The 23,205-nt window shown below is 43.6% G+C and overlaps 1 protein-coding gene across 1 annotated transcript in view; it reads left to right on the top strand.

Annotated features, from left to right (window-relative positions):
• Positions 1 to 23,205, top strand: part of oxct1a (3-oxoacid CoA transferase 1a) — a 50,789-nt gene that overhangs the window by 11,286 nt on the left and 16,298 nt on the right. Inside the window, exons 8-13 of the mRNA XM_086174038.1 lie at positions 12,722 to 12,829; positions 13,069 to 13,183; positions 13,907 to 14,001; positions 14,490 to 14,538; positions 14,850 to 14,922; positions 16,010 to 16,085. Of these exons, the coding sequence (XP_086030164.1) occupies positions 12,722 to 12,829; positions 13,069 to 13,183; positions 13,907 to 14,001; positions 14,490 to 14,538; positions 14,850 to 14,922; positions 16,010 to 16,085 (516 nt within the window). The remainder of the gene's footprint in view (positions 1 to 12,721; positions 12,830 to 13,068; positions 13,184 to 13,906; positions 14,002 to 14,489; positions 14,539 to 14,849; positions 14,923 to 16,009; positions 16,086 to 23,205) is intronic.

Here is a 23,205-nt window from a genome sequence, read left to right on the forward strand (position 1 = left end):
AATATATGAAAAAAAAAAAAAAAATGCATTTCCACTGCCGGGGTTTATTTTCGAGATTGATTTTCGTGGCATTTGTGCCTTTTTCTTTTCGCAGTGAGGGCGTCAGAAAAATGACGGCGGGGGAAGAGTTTGAAAGAGTGACGCGGCAAGTTATAAGCCGGACTCAGATCCCACGGGCGCCCACGATGCGGCGGGTCTCCTTCAAAAAAACTCACGGACGCCTGAGAAAAGTCACAATTTCTCAGCCATAATCCCCTCGGTTTTTTCCAGCCCAGCGCATGAACGGCCTTTTTAACGAAGCGCCGTGACATATAAACTAGCCTAAAGAAGTCATCAGATGTGTCACACGGATGAGCAAAGTCTCTATTGTCAAATCCAAATGAGTTAACCTCCCGTGAGAAGCTCATTTATCCGTTCATTACCTACACCGCTAATCCTGCACTCAGGGGCGCTGGAGTCCATCCCAGCGGTCATTAGGCGAAAATCCAGCGTTCACCCTGGATCGATGACAGACTTTCAAATAGAGCGTTCACCCTCTCATTCACACACCGGAAAGACACACACGACCGTTCGGCATCATGGTGACAAACGGCCGTTCACTCTTTCATTTACCCTTCAGACGCAGACGGACAACCAACTCTCGTTCCCATGACAACCATTCACCCTCTCACAGAGTTGTCAAATGGAGATTTAAGATAAGATAAACTTCATTGATCCCGATTAAGGGAAATTCTTTTGTCACAGCAGCATACCAGTTCTAGTATCAATAAGAGAGGGGCAATTAGAAGACAATTAAAAGATAGCAAAAGTCCTCCACAAATAAATAGACAGCAGAGTGAACAAAAACAACATCAAGGATAAGGATGGAAGAAAAAAAAAAAGAGACAATCAAAACGATAACAAGGATAGGAACATCAACAATGACAATCGCAATGACAAAAATAAACAAGCAGGATGCGAATGGACCGAGACCAACGAGGATTTGTTTATTCACTTTATTTTTGTCATTGCTATAGTTACTGTTTGTGTTGCCATTTAGTTTTGGTTGTCTATTTTCACCCTTACTGTCTTTTTTTCCCCCCTCCATTCTGTTGTCCATTCTCATCCTTGATGCTGTTGTTGTTCTTTCAGCTGCCGGCTTAAATGTGGATCTGTTTTTTTTTCCTTTTGCTATCGTCTTCTAATTATCTCTCTATTTATATTCATATTTATTGACACTTATAATTGTTACACTGCTGTGAAACAAGAATTTCCCCTATGGGGATCAATAAAGTTCATCTTAAAAATAACGGAGTTAGGGCACGACACGTGAAATTAGCAACCATTCGCTCTCATTCACACGTCATAGAAACACAAAAACATTCACCCTCTCCTATAAAGAGACATACAACACCAGGTCCGATCGACCTGCTGGAGAAAACCAGATACGTAGAGGACCTCCACAAAGAAAGTCGGATTTGCACCGGGAACCTTCTTGCCGTGAGGCGTGAGCGTTAATTGTTGCTGAAACAACCCGCTACCAAAGCTTAAAATCATCTACTTTCGGCAAAGGGACTCATTTTGCCTCAGAACTCCATCCAGCGGATCCTTCATAAACAAGCCGGTGTTCGGCGCCAGGCGGTGTCAAAGAACCCGGTCCTATCTCTGAAGATTCTGGCATCCCATATCATCTTTCATGTATCGTTCTCGAAACGAAACGTGTTTTTTCTGAAAAACCTGTCTCGCAACCTATCAAATTACCGCTGCCGCGCTTTTGTCTGACAGACAGCATCCGGTGGCGTGTTTGAAGTGGAAGTGCAATTTAGGAGATTTAAACGCCGTCGTTTGGCGGTTTGGCTGTCACTTGTTTTATGACTGCGGGTCAAAGCAAGAGCCAATTCCTTCTCATTAACTTTTTCCTTTTGGGAAAGTAACATCATTGTTCCTGCATTTGTATACAGTTTGTAAATCAAGTATGTAATAAAATGCTATTACAACGACGTAGGACATAAAATATGTGCCTTGAATATGATTTTACCATGTTTGCGTTGAACATCAGGTGATATATTAATTCTATCACTCTGTTTTATCACATCTTTTTATGAGCGTGCAGTTAAGATATGAACACCATCTATGACAGGCTTGCTTGCTGGTTGCAATAAATCGATGCGGCTGCTTCGCAGAACCCATTTTAAACCTTTTATCTGTAATTTTGGAGCAATTACTGTCCCCTCTGGAGATAAATTTATCTTCAGCATTCAGTGCATGCCCGGTCATAAATCTGCCGTTCATCTGTCAATATTGGCAGCCGTCGCCGGGACGTCGTAGCCGAGGACACGGGAGACGGGAGCCGAGGTGGCCAGGTGTTTGTCGCAGGCCGGGCGTTTCACTCTGCGCTCCTCTGTGAACTGGTAGACCGTCGGAGAGCCGAACGCTCTGCCGCGATGTCCAGATGTATTAGGCGGGACACGGGGGAGACACCCAGGATCACGCTCGTAACAAATTTGCTGATTTCACCGATCAATATGATTAATAAAATCCTTTCATTAATTATCTACAGCGCTTATCCAGCAGACAGGGTTGCAGGGAGTCGACCACTCACGCGCCAGAAGGGGACCTACAAGCATACACTCGAAATCACATGTCAACATTCGCTCAGAGAGGCGACCGTTTACCCATTCACACGCAATACATGATAAAAACCATTCACGCGTCATATAGAGCTATACAACCATTCACTCGCTCACATGTCAGCATTCACTCTCATTCACACGTCATACAGATCATTCATGTGCTATACAGACACAAAAAAAACATTCGCCCTCTCATTCATCCTTCATATAGAGACATACAACCATTCACTCTCATTCATGAGTCATTTAAATATGCAATATTCACCCTCTCATTGACTTTCATATAGAAACATGGGATATACAGCCATTCACTCACTCACATGTTATATAGAGACACGAATACACTCTCATTCACATGTCAACATTGATTCTCATTCACACGTCTGATAGACGTGCAACCATTCACTCATTCACGTGCTATGGAGACAAAAACCATTCACCCTCTCATTCATGGATCGTATAGAGACATGCAACCGTTCACTCCCTCATTCACATGTCAATATTTGCTCTTATTCACACGTCGGCGGTATGCAACCATTCACCCTCTCATTCACATGTCACATAGAGATATGCAACCATTCAAAGTCTGCTATCTTGTCGATTTCTCCGCATTTGCTGGACGTACAGAGGAATGGAGAAGATGTTTCTCACAATCCCTCCGTGGCACGGAGTGAACAAAAATACAATAGACTGCTAATGGGTTGTTAAGTGACTGTTACATTGAGCAGTAAAAAAATGAGGTATGAAGTATAAAGTGCACGCAGATACAGACTGATATTTTACAGTTTTTTGTGCACCGTTTAGTACAAAGATCAGTGTGTAGTACCATCATGGTCTACGGTATTTACCATATATCATAATGGAATATGGTATTTACTCTCTCATTCACACGTCCGGTCCATTTACGCTTCTCCAATGAACCTCCTGCATGTTAAATGGAAACTCCAACCTTTATCACGATGGAGTTCAACTGATTAACACGACGAGGTTAGAAGGAATCGGGTCTGTGCAGCCGGCGTGGAGGACAACTTTGCATCCCTTCTTTTTCGACGAAATGTCAGGCAGGAAGTAGCATAATGAGAAACACGCTGCCAATTTCAGCCGGTTCCCAATGTCGCTGATGACTTTTGAGCATCCATCCCAGCCACGGCTCCCTGACAGCTCATATTACGCCACGCATTCTCCCTGCTCCACAGGTGTCGGGCTGAGTAAGTGACAGAGGGATGTTGTCATTAATAAGGCCCATCTGGGGGCAGACGTCCCACGGTGTGTGTTCAGCGTGGGGCGCAAATAACAAACAATGACAACCGAATAATAAATGTAACATAAAAATTAAATATAAAAAAAAAAAAAAATGGGTCGATGCCAGTCAATCATGTACTTTCAGATCTGGTTGCCATAGAAACATGGCGTCCATGTGCCAGCAGGTGCCAAAGCCGTACTCTTGAAATATCACCGTCACAATTACCGTGTTTTCCGGTCGATCGGGTTATTTGACAGTGTTTCTCGGCTACTTGGAAAAAAAAAAAAAAAAAAAAAAAAAAAAGAATTTACATTTTAGGACGCGGTGAGGTTATTTTAAAAAAAAAAAAAAAAAAAAAAAAGATAAGACAACGCAATTTGGAAATGGCAAGATCACAACCAGCTCCTGCCATGGTTGCCAAGCAACCGAAGCCAGCTTTTCAATTGTTGAATGCTCCATAGTATCCAGCTGGTTGAGTTATTCCCTTATCGCAGGTACAGTGAAAGGCCCCGCTGCATTGTAGGATACAATTCACCAGAGGCCGGATCAAAGCGCTTCCCTTTCACCGCCGTTCAATCGCCCGCCGCAGTAAATGAATTCAACTGTACCCTTTTGCTTTGGCGAAGCAATGCATTTGTGTGTGTGTGTGTGTGTGTGTGTGTGTGTGTGTGTGAAAAACAACCAGCCATGCATGAAGTGAATGAATGTATACGCCTTTATTTTTTTTTTAAATCTTTTTTTTTCAAATCCTACCAGACCAGGGGTCTAATTAAATGTAAATTACCTCGCCGTCCACACCGGTTTGAGCGCCGCCCTTCTGCCGTAAACACTCACGCCAGCGTTTGAACTCTGGCAAGTCATTGCTTGGGGCTCAAACGGGTTATGGTTTCTGTGTGTGTGTGTGTGTGTGTGTGTGTGTGTTGTGAAAACACTGGAATATAAAACAGTTTCAGTTAGCAGTGGAGGTGAAGGGGGTGTTTTATATTTGGTTTATCCGACTGGCCTCAGATTGCGGCTCAAACGTTCTTGACTTCCACTGTGCGTTTCAATTATTCATTGGTCTGCATTCTCGTCCATGCATGTGTGTGTGTGTGTGTATACAGTACACATACATGCACATGTGTAAATATGATAAATTACCCGTAACTCTTATCTAATATGATTTACATGAGCCCGATTTAATAATAGCTATGATTGACAATCTCATGTGTTTGTTTTTCAAAGTAAACATATGTTTCAACTTTATATCTATAAAGTGCACTTATTATTCATTTGTCAACTTTAGCTTTTAGCTGAAACCCCTTGAGACTAAATGCAGTAATTACAGACCCGCGTCTGCTACAAGTGCCGCCGTATGCAGGGGTGTAAAGCGTTTTGCGTTATTTGTTTGCACAATTGGGGCCGTAGATCCGATGGTGGCAGGAAAGGACCGGGCCACTCGCTGCAGCGTCGCACATTTATTTCAGAAAGTAGCTGTCTTTATGTTAAGAGGCCGTGCAAACGCAATCACATGGTTGAAGAAGGATAAACTTGGTAAAGCAGACTTTAAAGGGAGAGAAACAGTGGAAAACTACAAAAATGAAGTCACTGTAGTCAACATGAAGTAGGAAGTGGAGGCGAGATGCGCCTGCAGACACTGACGACACAAAATATTGTTGTTTTAAGGTCTGCTCTTATTGATTAACAGCCATTATTTTTGGAGTTTAATCATAGAAAGTTTTGTTTATACTGTATTTGCCAGACAGGCAAAGACCATTATTTAACAAGACTTAAGACGAGACAGTGGTAGACGCTTGAAAAAAAACAAAAAACGCAGGATGCTGATATGTCGGAAGCAGACAGAGATGGAGACGAAGAACACAGTGTAAATAACAGATTGAGGGAGCCGGATTAAAAAAAAAAAAAAGATGGCGTCGGCTTATCAGTTTGTTCAAACGGAGCGTTTGAAGCTTTGGGTTTTTTTTTTTTTTTTTTTAATTTGCACGTCAATTTTTCTCGCAGCAAGTTCAAAGTTCCCCGAGCAGCCGCCGCCTATCGTGGCAATCTCGCTCGGAGGCTCTGCGCGTTACGTGACGCGTCAACATCGCCGTTTGAGCTGACAGCGCCGGCGTCCTTTCCAAATGCTCATTACACAAGATTCTTCAATGTGCAGCCGGCCATTTAAATATAAGAATGTATTTTTAGCTCTTGTAATGTTGTCAGGGCTTTGCGGCGGCTCGCCGTCTCCTTCCTGGATACGGTAAAGACTTGTCTGAAGCGAGGCGAGCGTCCACTGAGAGGAAACAGATTGCTTGTGTTGTCAATATTCCGGGTTAGAGGAGGGAGCCAGAGCCGAGCCCCCGAAAGTGGCGGCGGAGCCGTGGCCGAGCGCCCGCTCGCACAAGCAAACACACACACACACACACACACACACACATACACACACAGACGAGCTGCAAAGCAAGATGGAGAGGCTATAAATACACGGGGTAATGAGAGTGTGGTGTTGTAGTCATCCACATGCTCTGTCGCCTGCAGCCACACACCATCTCTTTCTCCCAACTGTTGCGTTTCATTATGAACACAAGCTTGCACTCTGGGAAAAACACACAATGTTTAAAGCCCGGCGACTGCAGGCGACTGAAGCCCTTATAGTGAGTCTAAACCGGATTGGCGAATTCCAGTGATTACTAAGATGAGTCTAATCATACACCGTCTTCAAACATGCCTTACAAGTTATACCCTAAAGGGGAAAATGGAAAGGTAAACATGCTGCAGATCCATTTTGATCCAGGCAAACAAAAGTAAGCAACCTACTGTAACCTGCATCTTGTATTCTGGGAGTTAATTCATTCATTCATTCATCCATTAGTTGATACGTTATCCATACTTTGCTTGTAGTCACTGTCGTTTGGTTCATCCAGAGTTCATTCTGAACCGGTCGCCAATTGATGACTCACATAATCCATTCACTCTCTCATTGATAAGTCATTTAGGCTTCCAATCCACCACCCTCTCATCTTACAACATATTGAGACGTCCAACCATTCATTCTCTCATTGACAACTTAGGATTCCTACAAGTACCTTGAGGTTCACATTAACAACACACTGGACTTGACACAGAAGTGTGATGCACTATAGGAAGGGTCGGGGCAGGATGTTCGTTCTGAGGAGTCTGAGGTCATTTGGTGTCTGTAGCTCCTCTAGACCTTCTACCAGTCAATGGTAGCTAGCGCACTTCTTCTTCTTTTGGCTTTTCCCGTCAGGTGTCGCCACAGCTAGTCAACTTTCTCCATCTAACCCTATTCTCTGTATCCTCCTCTCTCACACCAACTACCTTCATATCCTCTCTCACTCCGTCCATAAATCTTCTCTTTGGTCTTCCTGGAGACCTCTTGCCTGGCAGCTCCATTTCCAGCATCCGTCTACCAATATATTCTCTATCCCTCCTCTGTCCATGACCCAACCATCTCAGTCTGGCTTCTCTGACCTTCTCTCCAAAACATCTAACATGTGCTGTTCCTCTGATAGACTCGTTCCTGATCCTCTCCATCCTGGTCACTCCCAAAGAGAACCTCAACATCTTCATCTCTGCAACCTCTAGTTCTGCCTGCTGTCTTTTGGTCATTGGAACAGTTTCTAGTCCAAACATCATCGCTGGTCTCACCACTGTCTTGTACACCTTTCCTTTCCTTCTGGCTGATAGTCTTCTATCTCTTCGTACCCCTGACACTTTTCTCCACCCATTCCAACCTGCTTGGACCCGTCTCTTCACCTCTTTTCCACGCTCTCCGTTGCTCTGGACTGTTGACCCCAAGTACCTGAAATCCTCCAGCTTCTTGATCTCCCCTCCCTGTAGCTTCACCGTTCCACCCGAGTTCCTCTCATTCACACACATATATTCTGTCTTGCTGCGACTAACTTTCATCGTTGGTTGATAGTGTGCTGGTTAGGACCGCTGAGGTCAACAAGCTAGTGAGGAAAGCCTGCTCGGCGGCGGGACTGAACTTGGACCGTCTTGAATCGGTGGCGGGGGGAAGAGTGAAGGAGAAACTATGCTGGACAATCCTTCCCGCCCCCTGCAGCGCCAGCTGTGGCTGATGGGCGGCTCATTCTGGCGACGGCTCATCCAAACCGAACGCTTCAGACGCTCCTTTGCGTCCATCGGACCGTACAACAACACACACTTTGACCGGCCGGAGGTGCATCTGCGCTACCGTGACCTCACTACCTCACCCATTCACACGTGTCATCCTCTAACTCCATCGTGTATTTTTATCCGTGTTGGTCTCAACCCATTTGCATCCCGCTTTTGTTTATTTTTGTAATTGCTATTGTCACTTTTGTTCCTATGCTTGTTGTGATGAAGCCGCGGTACAAGATCGCGTTTGTCAACCGGAGCCCCATGAGTACAAAAAACGCTTCCGTGGCTTTTCGTCTGCGCGATTTCGGTGACACACCGTCTCCGACACCAAACCTCCCACCCGAAAATGTTTCATGCCGGCGTCATTAGACTTGAGAACACACTCGCTAAAGAGTCAGAACGAGATACTGATGAATATGCATTTGCAAAAAGCAACATTACATTGCTTTTAGCTCGCTGTTGAATCACAGCGTTCAAAGTAGGAGCTCTCAGTCTTCCAGGAAGCACGCGCTTGCTCATTTAGCTTGTTTTGGCAATCTTCCCGGATCTGTTTTTTTTTTTTTTTTAACCGTGATTCATTCCCATATTTTCATAAACGATGCCACAATCAGCGATCAAAGGTTCTCCGTACATCCAAACACTTGGATGGAAAAGCTCGGTGGCTCTTTCATGTATTAATCGTTTCAGCCGGAGGATCCGCGGACGGCTCCTCGGTGCACCTGGCGTGCTCGCTGCAAACCTGCTGGTGAAAAGCGAAAATACACATTCACGTCTTTCCTCTCTTCGGGCCCTTATAGGGGTTTACGGCAGCCAATCACCTGCCTCCATCTAACCCTCTCCTCTTTATCCTCGCACCAACTAACCTCATGACCATCCATAAATCTCTACTCCTTGGTCTTCCTCTGAGGCCTCTGACTTTATCTCCAGAACATCTTCATCCCGCCGTCTCTCCGATGGACTCGTTCCAGATCCTATCCGTCCTCCTCACTCCACAAGAGAAGCTCCACATTTTCAGGTTCCCTATTTTCCCCGATTTTCAACGCCTGCCATTGAAACACGACTAAAAACACGTCACCAGTCGAGCGTTGCTCGGTCGCCGCTGTGCAAAGATCACATATTATTCTTGAAGTTTTATTCTAGGGATATGTTAGAAGCGTGTACTGATCAGCTCAAGAGTAATGGGATTTGACAGACCTCGCCGCTGAAACACACACACACACACACACACACACACACACACACACACATTTTATTTTATTTTTTTGTCCCCAGAGGGCACTTTGATTCCCTCTGTCCTGCTGCCAGCTCATCCCGCCTCGCTCAGCTCTCATTGATGTGAAAATCGTTCTGCAGATACAGGAGATCGGTGTGTGTGTGTGTGTGTGTGTGTGTGTGTGTGTGTGTGTGTGTGTGTGTGCGTGTGTTCTCTGCGTTCGCCTGTTCCCCTTGCTCCGCACCTGTTTTAATGCTTTGTCCTAATTATGCGCGTCTTCGCTTTGTCCATCTAAGCGCCGGATAAAAGGAACACAGGGTTTTTTTTTGTTTTTTTTTTGGTCCACACAAAAAATTTAAATTTATCAACTTATTATGCCGGAAAAATACATGTCGTCTTCTTCTTCTTCTCCGTCGGTTTGATTTTCACTGGCTCCCTCGCCTCCTGGACTCCCCATTTAGCCGTCGCGTTACATAATGAGCTCACTCTTACTTGATGAAGACGTCTATGTAAATCCACAAAAGACAGATCGAGCCCCTGAGAAGTGTGTGTGGGCGGGGTGTGTGTGGGACTGTGGGATCAATTCACTCGCGCCCGCCAATCTCATCTCGCGTGACCACGTTTTTCACAGATTAACCGTATCCCGATCGGTAGGAACAAACGAAAAATTAAACAAAAAAAAAAAAAAAAAAAAAGACTTTACGGTCCTGAGTGGCCCTTCCTCACCGCAGACCGAAGCCTGCGTATCCATGACAACACTCAGATCCACTCGCAGCCATTGACTCCCCTCAGTCAGCGTTGAGTGCTAAGGGAGGAAGTGGAGATAAGGCGAGATTCAATTCAATTTGGCCTGAACGGCTGCTCGGCCCCTCATGTAGATGGAATTAGTAGGTTTTACTCCAAACCCACACAGGAGCAGGAAGCAGTGTCTTCACGATAAAGTGTTCTTTAAGGAATTATTACTCAGCCAAACTATTGAGATCACCAAATTTTACTATTACCATCATTATTATTATTATGCCCATAAAAACAGGTTGTGTTGTATTTACTGTTAAAGTCATGTAAGTGAAAGTCACGTGCCAGGACTGTATTTTCGAGACTATTGAGCGCATCTGAATATAAGCTGCTCTGGCTTATAATAAACAAATATATGTGTACATATATAGGCCGCACTTGTCTATAAGCCGCAAGTGTCCACGTTGTAACATGAGATATTTACACAGAAACAATTTTTTAAACTTATAATTAAATACATACCGGTAACATCCGCAATTCCGTACTGGATTTTTTTTTTTTTTTGAAGAGTGCCTGTGAAACGGCTGATAATAAATAACACAAGGAAAAGTCCATCCATGTTCTCCCCCTGCTTTGTCCTCCTCCAGCTATTGTGGTCTTCCTCCTGGGCACTAAAACCATAAAAGTCGTCCTATTCGGTGTTGAAATTGAACAATCTCAGAATTTCATTGGACTGATTTGATAAGGCTAAATGTTTTGGTGGCATGAAGCTTGTTAGCCCCCAAAAAAATCTATAAATTAGCCGCATGGTCATTTAAGCCACAGTGTTATCGAGTGAGTCCCTGGCTTAAAATGCAGTGATGATATTAGACGGGGGGTAAAATACAGGCAAACCCAGGGGGTAAATATATCAAAACAAAACCAATGGCAATGAAAAAAACACAAGTTTTGGCAGCTGGTCAAAACAAAAAAAAAGGGAAACCGGAACGAGGTCAGTAACAAAACGCCTGAAGAAAGCTACAGTACCCAATATACCTGGATTTACAACCCGTCTGGAAATTCCAGTACATGTTCAGAACAAGAGCTATATTTACTGCTCATTTATTCTGACTGGAAACATTCATCCATTCATTATGTATTATGTGACACCGCAGGGCCACATATAGACATACATCCATTCACCCTCTCATCCATGCATCATGCAGAGACATGCAACCACTCACACTCTTTCAAATGTCACAACGTACAGTTACTAACCCTCTCATTATTGCGCCATATAGAAATGTTGTTCATTTGATACCATTCTTATTTTCTTTATATTAATATGCCTTTTGACTGTGTGACTATTATTTTTCAGCTCTCGCCCTGCTTTCCAATTTCAATACACCCCGATCCTGGTTCATTGTTCAACAACCACCAAGGCCGATCAATAAGACTGGAAATGATGAACTATGCATAAATAATAAATACTTTTTTTAGCAAAACTGGATTACATTATGGGCCAACTGCATGAATGCAATTCACGGAGAAACACAGCAGCAGGGGTGTAAAGAACATCACCAATGACCAATTGAATGACGGAGAAGAACATTTGTGACTTAAATAGATGACTAAGAAAAACAGATCAAAAAAGGCTGGCATTGTAGAAATGTCACTTATTGTACTTTAGCTGTATTTAGTAAGCATGTTTGCAGATGACACTGCGATCTTTAGTGAGAGCAGAGCAAAATGTAGATTGGTGGAGGTATGCTCTGGAAAGAAGAGGAATGAGGGTTAATTGCAGCAAGCCAGAGCATATGTGTGTGAACAAGAGGAGATCAAGAAGATGGAGGATTTTAGACGGATGCTGGAATTGGAGGTCTAGAGGAAGACCAAAGAGAAGATCGATGGATGTAGTGAGAGAGGATATGAAGTTAACTGGTGTGTGAGAGGAGGATGCAAAGAACAGGGTTAGATGGAGAAGGTTGATAGGCTGTGGCGAAAAAGCCCAAAGGAAAAGAGTATTAAACTAAGCAGCGTAAGAAGTATAATGGGGCGAGTGATCCGGTGTGAAGCGCTTCCGGAACCAGGAGATGTGAAATATATATAAAATACATATTTATAAACGGAGACGGTCCGATGTTTTAGCAATGATTGAAATAGAACTGGTGTTTGAGAGCAGATGAGCCAAAAAAATGTCAGTTTGTGATGTTGCTCGGACAGAATTTTTGTTGTGTTTTTTTTTTGTTGACGGGACAGTAAACATGTAGGTTTCTCTTGACCTCCGCGTCCGTCTTGCCTAAAGTCCTCCGAGCTCCCCGACTTTCCATCTCCTTTGATGGCAGGATCAAGCTCGCGCCCCGCTGGTGTGTCAGATGATACTCTGCTGTTCTCAGTCAGCCAAGCTGGCTTTGAGTACACACACATCTTTTCCTGGACTCGGTGGAGTTGCGAAAAGAATAGCTTCACCACCTTCTCCCACAAATATTGCCCTCTCTCCCCTGTAGAGCAGCACGACTTTGCCGTGTTATTTGAGATGAAAATTTGCCGGACAAATATCTGTGTGTGTGTGTGTGTTTGAGTGTGTGTGCCACAAAATGATTCTTTGCAGAGAGCAGATCTCCACTGCTGAAAAAGTTTTTTTTTATGTGATTCTCATTATTTGGCTGCACAAAAAAAAAAAAAAAAAAAAAAGGAATCAGGATAATCTCACAGATATTAAGCCGTAGAGCGGAGGTTCTTTGCATGGACGTTAAAGATAGTTAGACGTTTGCCAGACAAAGGCGAAACTCATCGCTGTGCGCTCCCGTGTAGGTGGAGGAGGTGGTGGATGTCGGGACGTTTGCAGAAGAGGACATCCACATACCCAGCATTTACATCCACAGGATCGTGCAGGGGAGCGGCTATGAAAAGAGGATCGAGGTACAAAAGATGGCTCATCATCGCTGCGTGAAGTGTCATCACTTGGGAAGCTTCCATAGTCCTTTCACTCGCTGCTGCATAATGCCATTATTTTCAAGACAATACGCCGAAAATCTGATTCTCTCGGGAATTTCTCAATGTTTAGAACACAATAAATCACAAAGATGTTCACCGAAGCGTACGTTGAGCGAATACATATACGAGCTTTCACGTTTCGCACACGTCTGGATCTGCTGCAGAAACGCACGGTGAAGAAAAGCCAGGAGGAGAAGCCCAAACCCAAGAGGGACGCCGACATCGTCCGGGAAAGGATCATCCGCCGCGCAGCCTTGGAGTTTGAAGACGGGATGTACGGTATCCTTCTAAAAAGAATGCGGGCGAGGAACCGCAACTCGTCCCGCTGTGATCGGGAAATTCAATTTCAGGGTACACGGCTTTTGTTTTCATCATCCACGATCAATAACATACCAATGGGCTATTTTTTTTTTTTTTTCATTTGACATGTAATTGTTTTTTCTTTCCAAATGATATTGACTTAAAGCTCATAGAACAGGGTGTCAAACTCATTCTTACCAACATTAGCATAACGGTAACCCTCGAAGGGCCGCATGTAATGGTAACAGTAGACATGTAACCAAATGTAAGTACTCCTTAAAGTTAAATAACTCTGAATTTATTACTTATTCAGATCCAAAATGTTACACATGCATTCCCATCTTTCTTGGAACAGCCTTCCGTTTGCATCAGTTTTTCTCTTTGTGGATATTTTGGGATCGTTTGTATTTCTCAAACCCACATGTTGAAAATGGTGTGTATACACTGCGATCGGCTTGCGGGATGCTGTCACTTAGCGGGTAACGTGATCAGCATGTGTTGTGGGAAATGTAGTCTACGGTCAATGCATCTCTTTGACTTAATTTTAAGCCATCGGACCTTGTAAGAAGTTCTCGCGGGCCACGTCTGGCCCGCAGGCCTTGAGTTTGACACATGCAGCATTGAATAGGTTCCTATTAATAGCCATATGAATATGTTATTGTCATTTCTGGAATTCTAATCGACTTTAACAAGGGTGATCAGCTAACCTCGGCATCGGTATCCCCATGTTAGCCAGCAATTTCATCAAGCCGGACATCACCGTGCACCTCCAGAGCGAGAACGGGATTTTGGGACTGGTGAGGCTCCTTTTTATTCTCATCTCCGGCAGCGGTAAAGTCTCAGATGGAACTGCGCGCTAAGCATGTAGCGCGATGAAAAGCCATTTAGTTTAGCGATATAAATTCCGAGCCGGGGCCGCGCTTTGAAATTTGTTATGTAACAAATTGTGGCAGTGTGACAATTCCTCTTCCATAATTCATTCTCAATCATTATTTGCCGCGTCCCGAACAAAGGATGCTGCCGCCGCTATGGAATGGCTTTCTAATCAGTCGTGTTTGACAGGAGAGTGTAGGAGTCCTTGCAAAAACCTTATATGTCAGAGTTTCTCCTAATTATGTGTCTCTTCCTTCAGTTTCTCTTCGTATCTCAAATTGCTTTCCTTCTCGGCTGTGGGAAATCAAAGTCGCATCTGAGAAAATATGATTGTGACCATCTATCTCTTAAAAGCACTAGTTAGCGCGTCTGAGTGCTGCAATCCTGGTGACTTTCTTACCTCTGTGCGTAGGGCCCGTACCCCACGGAGGGGCAAGTTGATGCAGACCTTATCAATGCCGGTGAGGTTTAACCACGTGCACCACCCACAACTATGTGCCTACATTAATATACATTAAAACCTCCCTGAAAATGGATGAGGAAAATAATTGTGAGGCTCGTGTTTGCACGGCTAAATTGAATTCATGCTGTGCATTTTGGCAACAAAATCAGCATCTCATACGGATGCAGCGTCAACTTATATTTACATTTAATGCCGTTCTGTTTCTGTTTTACATTAGCGTGCTAGCAGGATTTGCCGCCTGAAATAATGAATCCCAGGGATTGGGCTTTTGCACGAAGGCCTATGCGACTCAGTGTGTTCCTTCTGCAGGGAAGGAAACTGTCACCGTGCTTCCCGGAGCTGCCTATTTCTCCAGCGATGAGTCATTTGCCATGATCCGAGGGTAAGGGGAGTCACAAACCAGATTGAAAATGCCTTGTTTTTAAATAAATGTGCCCCTAATGTTCTATGAACTGGATATATCTGGATGCGCAGACAGCCAAATAGCTACTAATATATTCCTTTGCACCGCGATTCAAATTTACCAACTCCAAACTTGCCATTTGTTCTCAAAGCTAGAAAAAAAACAAAAAGCAGGATTTAACTGCAAATCACGACCATAATTTGTAACGTTGGTTATTAACAAAATAGCTCCTGTTACATGCAAGCCGACAGCAGCCTTGCTAATATTACCGAGGTCCCAGGTTCCTATTGATTCCCGGCTGTCTGAGTTGGGCCACCCACACTCACCGCCCCTCGGAAATCCAATAACTGTCATAAATATCGCCGTCCAGTCCCAGCGTGGCCGAAGAGAACAGCTCAGACTGTGTGTTTATGTGTCTGCGCCGGTGATTTGAGACGGCTGGGAACAGTCATGAAGACACCACATGCACATGTACATAACTGGTAGATTCCCTAAATGGCTATTTAACATGACTTATCCCTCTTTCTTTTTGTGATAATGTCTTCAGAGAATTTCAATTTCTTTAAGTAACCCAAAGTTTATCAGGAGGATATTACATGTTGTACATATGCTGTACATTGTATTTTATATTTTATTTTATTCATATTCTATTTTATTATTTTATTTATATTTTATCCACCTCTACTTGCACTAGCGGTAAAAAAAACAAACAAAAAAAAAATTGCATTCATTTTTTAATACTGTATTTATCTGTAAATACTGCACATTCTATACATATGCATTTCTGATTAGATGCTAACTGCATTTTGCGACCCCGTATCCTTACATGTGTAGTGACAATAAAGTGGAATCTAATCGACTCTGAAGGAAATTGCAAAATATCAGATCTCAAAACACCAATAGTGGCCTCATTTATCTTATCTCAAGAAACCAGTCACTCGTCACACCCCATATCTGAAATGTAGAGATGTCAGCACACTCCGTCGACTCATGAATACAGAATGAAAGTGAACTAAAAGCTGACCGCTGCCCCTGTCTTTTTTAAAAACTATTTTATTCCCTTTAGGGGACACATCAACCTCACAATGCTGGGGGCCATGCAGGTGTCGAAATATGGAGATCTGGCCAACTGGATGATCCCGGTGAGTTTGGTTTGACGACGCACCCACACTCTGGAATTCGGGGTTTTTATTTTAATCAAAATTGATCATGTAGAAGTAGATCAAGTATAGCCTCTGACGTAACACACAAACACATACATACGTACACCCCGGTTCAGTCTATAATGCCCGAGCAGAAACCCAACTGTTTGTCTTTTCCTTACATAAATCCCAAAGCAGAACTGTACCTCCACCCACCGCACAAACCGTACCGCTGTCACATTCGCAGATTTGTGATATTGATTTAGCGTCAAAGGGATACGAACCTACTCCGAGTGGTTTTGATTTCCGCCCCCGTGTTTATTCCCCGAATGATCGGGGTCTGGAGACATTTCGACATGGCTCCGGTCAGGTGCAGCATCGCGGCCTTCATACAGATTGCCAGTTGTGCGCCTCTTCCTCACAACAATCACGTATTTCTACGTGCAGCGGTTTGCGTCTCAGCCTCACAGCAGCAAGATCCCTGGTTCAGTTACGACAGGGGGCCTCCACGTTCTTTCGGCCAATGAGTGCTGGATCAGCTGTATACATCGTTAAATCGAGCGATTTTTAATCACATGCGTGCATGTAGCACACGTCTCCATGCTATCGGGGGAAAATATTAATAATCTCAGCAAACCTGGAAAATGTTCAACGACGTAAACCATTTAGGTTGAGACTAGAATTTAAAAATGAAGAGCAGTATTTCTAGAATATGGCACGGCATGTCGTGATATTTCCCCGTTGCACGTCAAAACACACCACCTGTGTTTTTTCCGGTCTATATTACCTGCCAGGAATCGCCAATATTTACTCAGAATGGAGTGCGGTCCAACCAAACATGGTCACCAGAGATACTAGCCTGAGGCTCATCACGCATACCGTACCGGTGAGACGCGGGGAGCAGTGACTCAACATTTCTTTAGTTCCCTGACTCTGTCAATACTAGGATATGATGCGTGTCAAAGCTTTTCACTCCTTTTTTTGGCTGCCTCAAGTAAAATAACCCAAAGTCACGATTGTTTGCTCCTCGTGCGACGTACCTCGCAGTTCGACACCATCGTCACCATGGTCCAGGTGCGACCGATGCAATTTAAGATAAAACTTTATTTATCCCGAAGGAAATTCTTGTGCCGGGTAGCTCCAAAATTACAGTGACAATATACAGATGAACGCAATAAAGCATCAAATACTGGAAGAATAACGATAAGTGCCTGATGAGCAGTTTGCATATTAACAGTCAGGCGTACTTGATAGAGTACCAGTAGAGGTAAGACATGTTAGGTACAAAGTTAAGCAAAATAACTGTATTATCTCCCACTTGCCTACATTTTAAGGGTCACCGGGATTGTTAAAGATTTGTGTTCTCACCGGCATATTTTAAAAATAAATTCAAATCTAGAACCCACCTTTCAACCCTTTGCTGACAGTGTTGGTCTTCGGTCGGCAAAGTTAGTGTTTTGGGGCCAAACGCTTAGCTTGTGTGTGCAGAGGCTGCAGCGAGGCAGGACGCCATTGGTGCTGAACACAAACAGCTAAAATTGTGCTCCTATTTGATATGAGGCACATGTGCCCCCAGAATGAGGAATTACTGACTCTATAATTAGCAAAAGAGAGGATTTAGTTGTTTGGGTTATTTGATTTGACTGCTGCGGCATAACCGATGGCCGAAATGATCTCTAGATTTTTTCACCAGGTCATTTAATCCTAAGGCCACCGCGGCCGCAGCCCAGCTCGGTGATTGCTCAGGTCAAGAACCCATTAAAAGCCTTTTCACGGTGTGGGAGGGCAGAAGAAGATTCCCCTCCGGGAATTCTGCTGTTTTCTGCTTGACTAGAATGTCCACCGGTTGTCCTACCGGTTGTTTCAAACCATCGTATTATTTGAAGCTGCTGCCCGGAAGATTCGGGCACAGATTCACAAACGTCGGATGCGACAGCCTGCGCCAGAGTAGCGCTCTTGATTTTTGTCCCCGTATTGTTATAATTGATTTCCTCTTAACCCGCGCGGTTTTATTTGTGTTTGATAGATGCTAATTAACTGCCGCTTGCTAGAGATTTGAATCCCCGGCAGTTGAGCTCTGCACTCAGAATCAGGACGTTTATCTTGCTTGGCTATTTTAGTGTTGTCCAGTTTCAACGGTGGCGATAATGCAGCAACGCAGACGCATACCTCCGGCCTCACCTACGCTTCAATCTTCATTATCCCCTCTTTTGAAAGGGTGGATGAAGAGAATTACATTTCCCACCTTCTGTGATAATGAAAATTATTCACTATCTAAAGATGGGTACATAGCGTGAAATTGGAAATGTTTCACGTAGGAGTGGGGATGCAGTACTCTCACAGTGATTATTTTGATTTTTTTTTTTTTTTTTTTTTTTTTTGTTGAACAATTTTAATATGCGAAAATGCAGAAAAGCATTTTCCAGTCCAGGGCTTTGGAACACTTTTACATCTCCACTCAGCCTGAGACATCTGGAGAAGCAATGGATGGAGAAAGCGGGGAGTATTCGGGATTTGCATTTTTGGATTTAGGGTGCTATTTTATCACTGGGCTGCTGTCGATATATCAAGCTTTTCTCAGCATTGCGGCCGTTAGAGACTCCAGATGTACAGAATCACTCATCTGAAATTCAGCCGTGGATAGAATTACATTTTTGTGTTCATGTACTCCTCAAATTGGATGGCTGTATTGAAAAAGGACGGGAAGTTAGTCGCCGTGAGAGAAGAGGATGCAGATAAGAGGGTTAGATGGAGGCAGATGATCGGCTGTGGCGACCCCCGTCCAGAGCAGCCCAAAGGGCGGGTAGGATTCTTCAAAATGTGTGTGGAATATGTGTGAAATGGATGGAGGCTTATCAGATACCAAATACTGTTCTCTCATGCACAAAACACAATTTAGCTGCGCAATCATGGAGTTGAACCTCGGAAGACAAGTTCACCGCAAGGTACAGTAGATTCGAACCGCCAGGCTAACCGAGTAAGTGCTTGGAAGGCTCAAGCTAGCGACTTAAAATGCAGTTACTTGCACAAGTGCTCATGATAAGGCGTAATGGCTGCATTAATGAAGGAGTCTGCTTAAGAGCAAAGCGCTCACATCATAAAACCTCTCAAGTTTTCTTCTTCTATCGCAAACAATTTGTCACTGCATACAGTTTTTCCTGTCAAGTGCCGCTGGTTCTCAATCACGGCATTTCAAAACGTAATTTGCGCGCTCCAGAAATACGGGAGCTAATTAGACCAAATGTCCGAAGATGATGATAAATATTTGATTGAGATAAGATACACGTTCATTTTCCCCACAACAGGGAAATGTCGAATTAGCGACTAAATGATTTACGTAGGTAGACACCAGAGATTTCTACGTGGCATTGGGATTCACCAAAAACAATGTTTGTACTATAACACGGGCTCCACTCAGCAGAAGCGCCAGTTCAAGTTAGTCATTATTGGCTCTTACTGGGATTTAGGGTTTAGGAGACGGAGATGGGAACAGCCATGTAGTCCAGTTTGGAGACACTGAGCAGAAGACTGGAGGCAGAGCTGGAGGCGGCAGTGATGGAGATGTGGAGGTTCTCTTTGGGAGTGAGGAGGATGGAGATGATCAGGAACGAGTCCATCCACGGGACAGAAAATGGTAGAAGTTCTGAAGGTGAGGTCTTAATGAGATGGTTTGGACACGAGCGGAGAAGGGATGGTGACGATCCGGGTAGAAGGAAGCCGAGGTCGGAACTGCAGTCATCGGGTTTAGAGGAAGACCCGAGAGGATATTTATAGATAGACGGAAAGAGGGCAAGAAGTTGGGTGGAAGCAGATGATTGGCTGTCGCCACCCCTGAAGGGAGCAGCTGCAAAGGAAAGAAGAAGATTGGGATTCCTGCATTTCCTGAGAGCAAATTACACTGGTCAGACTAGTTAACTGCCGTAAACGGTCACGGTTCCGCTCGAACATGGTGCCAATTGTCCCTCTGTTGGTTCCGCTTCCTTCCTCTGATGCTTGTCATTAGTTGTCCGTGTTACAAAGACTTGTAGCAGTCTGTCGCTATGTTATTAAATGGAGAGCCATTTGTATCTGACAGCGGAGATTGTCAGAGAATTTGAAGGGGAGAGAAAGAAAGCCAGTTGGTAAGTGGGAACTCTTGGATGGTGAAGGGGGTCATTTTCTGTAGTGTTCCTCTCACATTGGCTTAGAAATGAACAAATGAGGAAATTGTATTCTGTTGGCATGGCAACTCTAAAAATGCAAGCCGACCCGCCTGAAGTATTCTCCTCATCATGTGTTTCTCCAAACAGTAGTGCTGCAGCAGCATCTTTTCCCACAACAATACTACTTTTTTTTTACAGCACCCTACAACTCAGATGAAATGTTACAGCTAGCATTGATTATTGATTCTTCTCATTGGCCCTCCAGTTAGTGCACGGACCATGTGATTTGACTCCCCAATAGCATTTGAGGATGTGTAAGTATTTTAAAAAGGATTATTTCCCTACCCACCGATGAAGTGTTAAGCTAACTAGCTGCAGTGACAGCCTCTTTCTGTGTTTCATAAATGGGAAAATGGTATCATGTTGTTACTTCTTTGGGGTCTTCCAGGTCAGACAATGTTAATATCAAATCTTTGTACTTAAACCTTAAAACACCTGATAGCCTTTAACCTTGACAATTTATATTAACCTTGACAATTCATATTAACCTTGTTAATTTATATTTTATTGTATTTCTTATTCTCCCTCCTTTCTACTATTATCTATTATTGTTATGTTTTCGCTTGAAACTCTGGCACAACAATTTCCTTCGGGATAAATAAAGTTGTTCTCATCTCATCTCATCTCATCTCATCTCATCTCATATGCATCTGATATCAGCTGCCAGATCAACACTACTAACTCTGTGGCATTAGCATACATAACGTGCCGGGAGCTAGCTACAGTAGTAGCCCCTTTGCTGTCATGTATAATGGAAATTAAAAAGAGAAAATTGGCTGAATGTTAATTTCTTCTTTGGGGTTTCCGGGTCAGACCAAAAAAAAATCTGCTAAACCTGACAGTGCTAACTTTGTAGCATTAGTAAATATGTCAAACTCAAGGCCCGCGGGCCAAATGTGGCCCGCCATGTCACAAGTAACGAGGAAATGTTGTGTGGATTTTATATAACCTGCAAGATTGTCTTAAAATGTCTTAAAATAAACAAGTTAAATGCGTGCATTGGCCATAAACTAAATTTCCCACAATTCATGCCGATCATGTTACCCACGAAGTGACGGCATTAGATCCCAGTGTATCCACATCAATGCCATTTTCAACATGTGGAATTGAGAAATATAAATGATCCCTAAATGTCCTAGAAGAGAAAAGTTGATGCAGATAGAAGGACGTTTCAAGAAAGATGGGAAGGCCAATACATGTTTGTGCTTCACGGCGGAAAAAAAAGTCTGTGTCAGTTGTCAGAGAGTAAAATCTACGTCAACAATTTGACAGCAAGCACGGAGCTCAGTATGCCAAAGTTAGCCTTCTAGAAAAACAACAAATTGCCCAAGAATTCCAAGCCAAACTACGACGCCAGCAGAACATGCTCACGAAAGTCGCATCCAAATACACAGCAGCAGTGACAGCGAGCCTTATAACCAAGCAACCAAGAATTTTTTTTTTTTTCCATTTTCATCCATGCAAATGCATACGTAAAATTTTGGATTTGAATGAGTCATGAATTCAGAGTTATTTAACATTAAGGAGTAGTTACATTTATTTTTCATTTATACTGTTAGCGTTACATGTGGCCCTCTGAAGGGCAAACATTATGCTGCTGTGGCCATCGGTGAAAATGAGTTTGACGCCTCTGTATTAGCATTACCTGTGCGAGAAGGCTTTCAACACTGGCAATCCAACCACGGTAACGTAAATGCTTCTCAGCCCGGTGTTTTGTATATTTCCTGGCAATCACTTGAAATAACTGTTCTACACCCATTGCGGCTGACACTGTCCGTTTCTTGCAACCTTAAGTCTAACCCTAACCTCCGTCCGATTCGAGCGTTTTCGATGCACGTCGTTTTAAAAGCCGTGAACTTTGTGACGCCTGCGCTATCGATTGAACAAGTCTCTTTGAAAACGACTCCTTCCACATTTCCGCTTTGGAGAAAGCCAACAGGAAATGCCTCAGCCGCGGTGGATGTCTCGGAGAAAGCGTGTTAGTTGATTAGGGCGCGCTGTGCTACTGTCTCTGCTCCGACATGTCATGATGAGTGTCATCTCTGCCACACTTCAATTGAATAAGTCTGGTCTAATCTGGGCTCTGCACAACTGGTCCTGCCTCCTGCAGTCCCACACATTATGTCTAAATCTTAATGTTGTTATATGAACGGATGTTCCATTGCTAACATCATCTCTACCGCCTATTTCATTAGCATATGTGTAGGCTTTTCGTATACCCCCCTCTGGCAAGGATCAAACCAGATTTGATTCGTTTTTTTTTCAAATGTCTTGAATGAAAAGTTACATCTGTGGGACATTTTCTGTTAATGACAAAATTGACCATAAAGGAGCGCGTTTTCCTGAACGTGTTCTGCATATTTCAAGAGAAGTGGAGTTTTCACAATGCATTATGAAAGCTCCTGCACAACAATGAGCACTACTGTAAGTGAGCTATATATCGCATCTGCCTGTCAAATGTATTGGTGGAAATAAAATGGGAGCGAACGTCTTTACAAGGTTAAAGCAGGGAAGCAGACAAAATCACATTGGTCAGAAAAATGAGTCAGTCCGTCGAGATGGGCTTAATGTCAATAAAGAAGTTAATAAAACAACTAAAGCACGCAACTTTGCTGGCACCATACGGAGAACCGATTTCTTTGTATTCCTGCCGTTTTTGCCGACGAACCGCTATTTTCATTATTCCAGTTATTGCGTGGGTGACAGAATAATCACATTTAAACTTCAATTTAATACAATTTTGTTTGAAACTCAAGAGGAGAGCAATCAGCAAAGCCAACACACTCTGTCTGCCAAACTCACAGTTTAAGCCGCTATCCTGATATGCAGCAGCGATGTGCAGACACTCGAAACAGGTGTAGCAAAGAGCCGACCTACAGTCAGGACTTCATTAGCTGGAATAAAATGCCTCTCTCGAG

The sequence above is a fragment of the Fistularia commersonii genome, chromosome 26 (assembly GCF_037954325.1).
Source record: "Fistularia commersonii isolate RoL2024-O1a breed Wild chromosome 26, RoL_Fcom_v1.0, whole genome shotgun sequence".
NCBI lineage: Eukaryota > Metazoa > Chordata > Actinopteri > Syngnathiformes > Fistulariidae > Fistularia > Fistularia commersonii.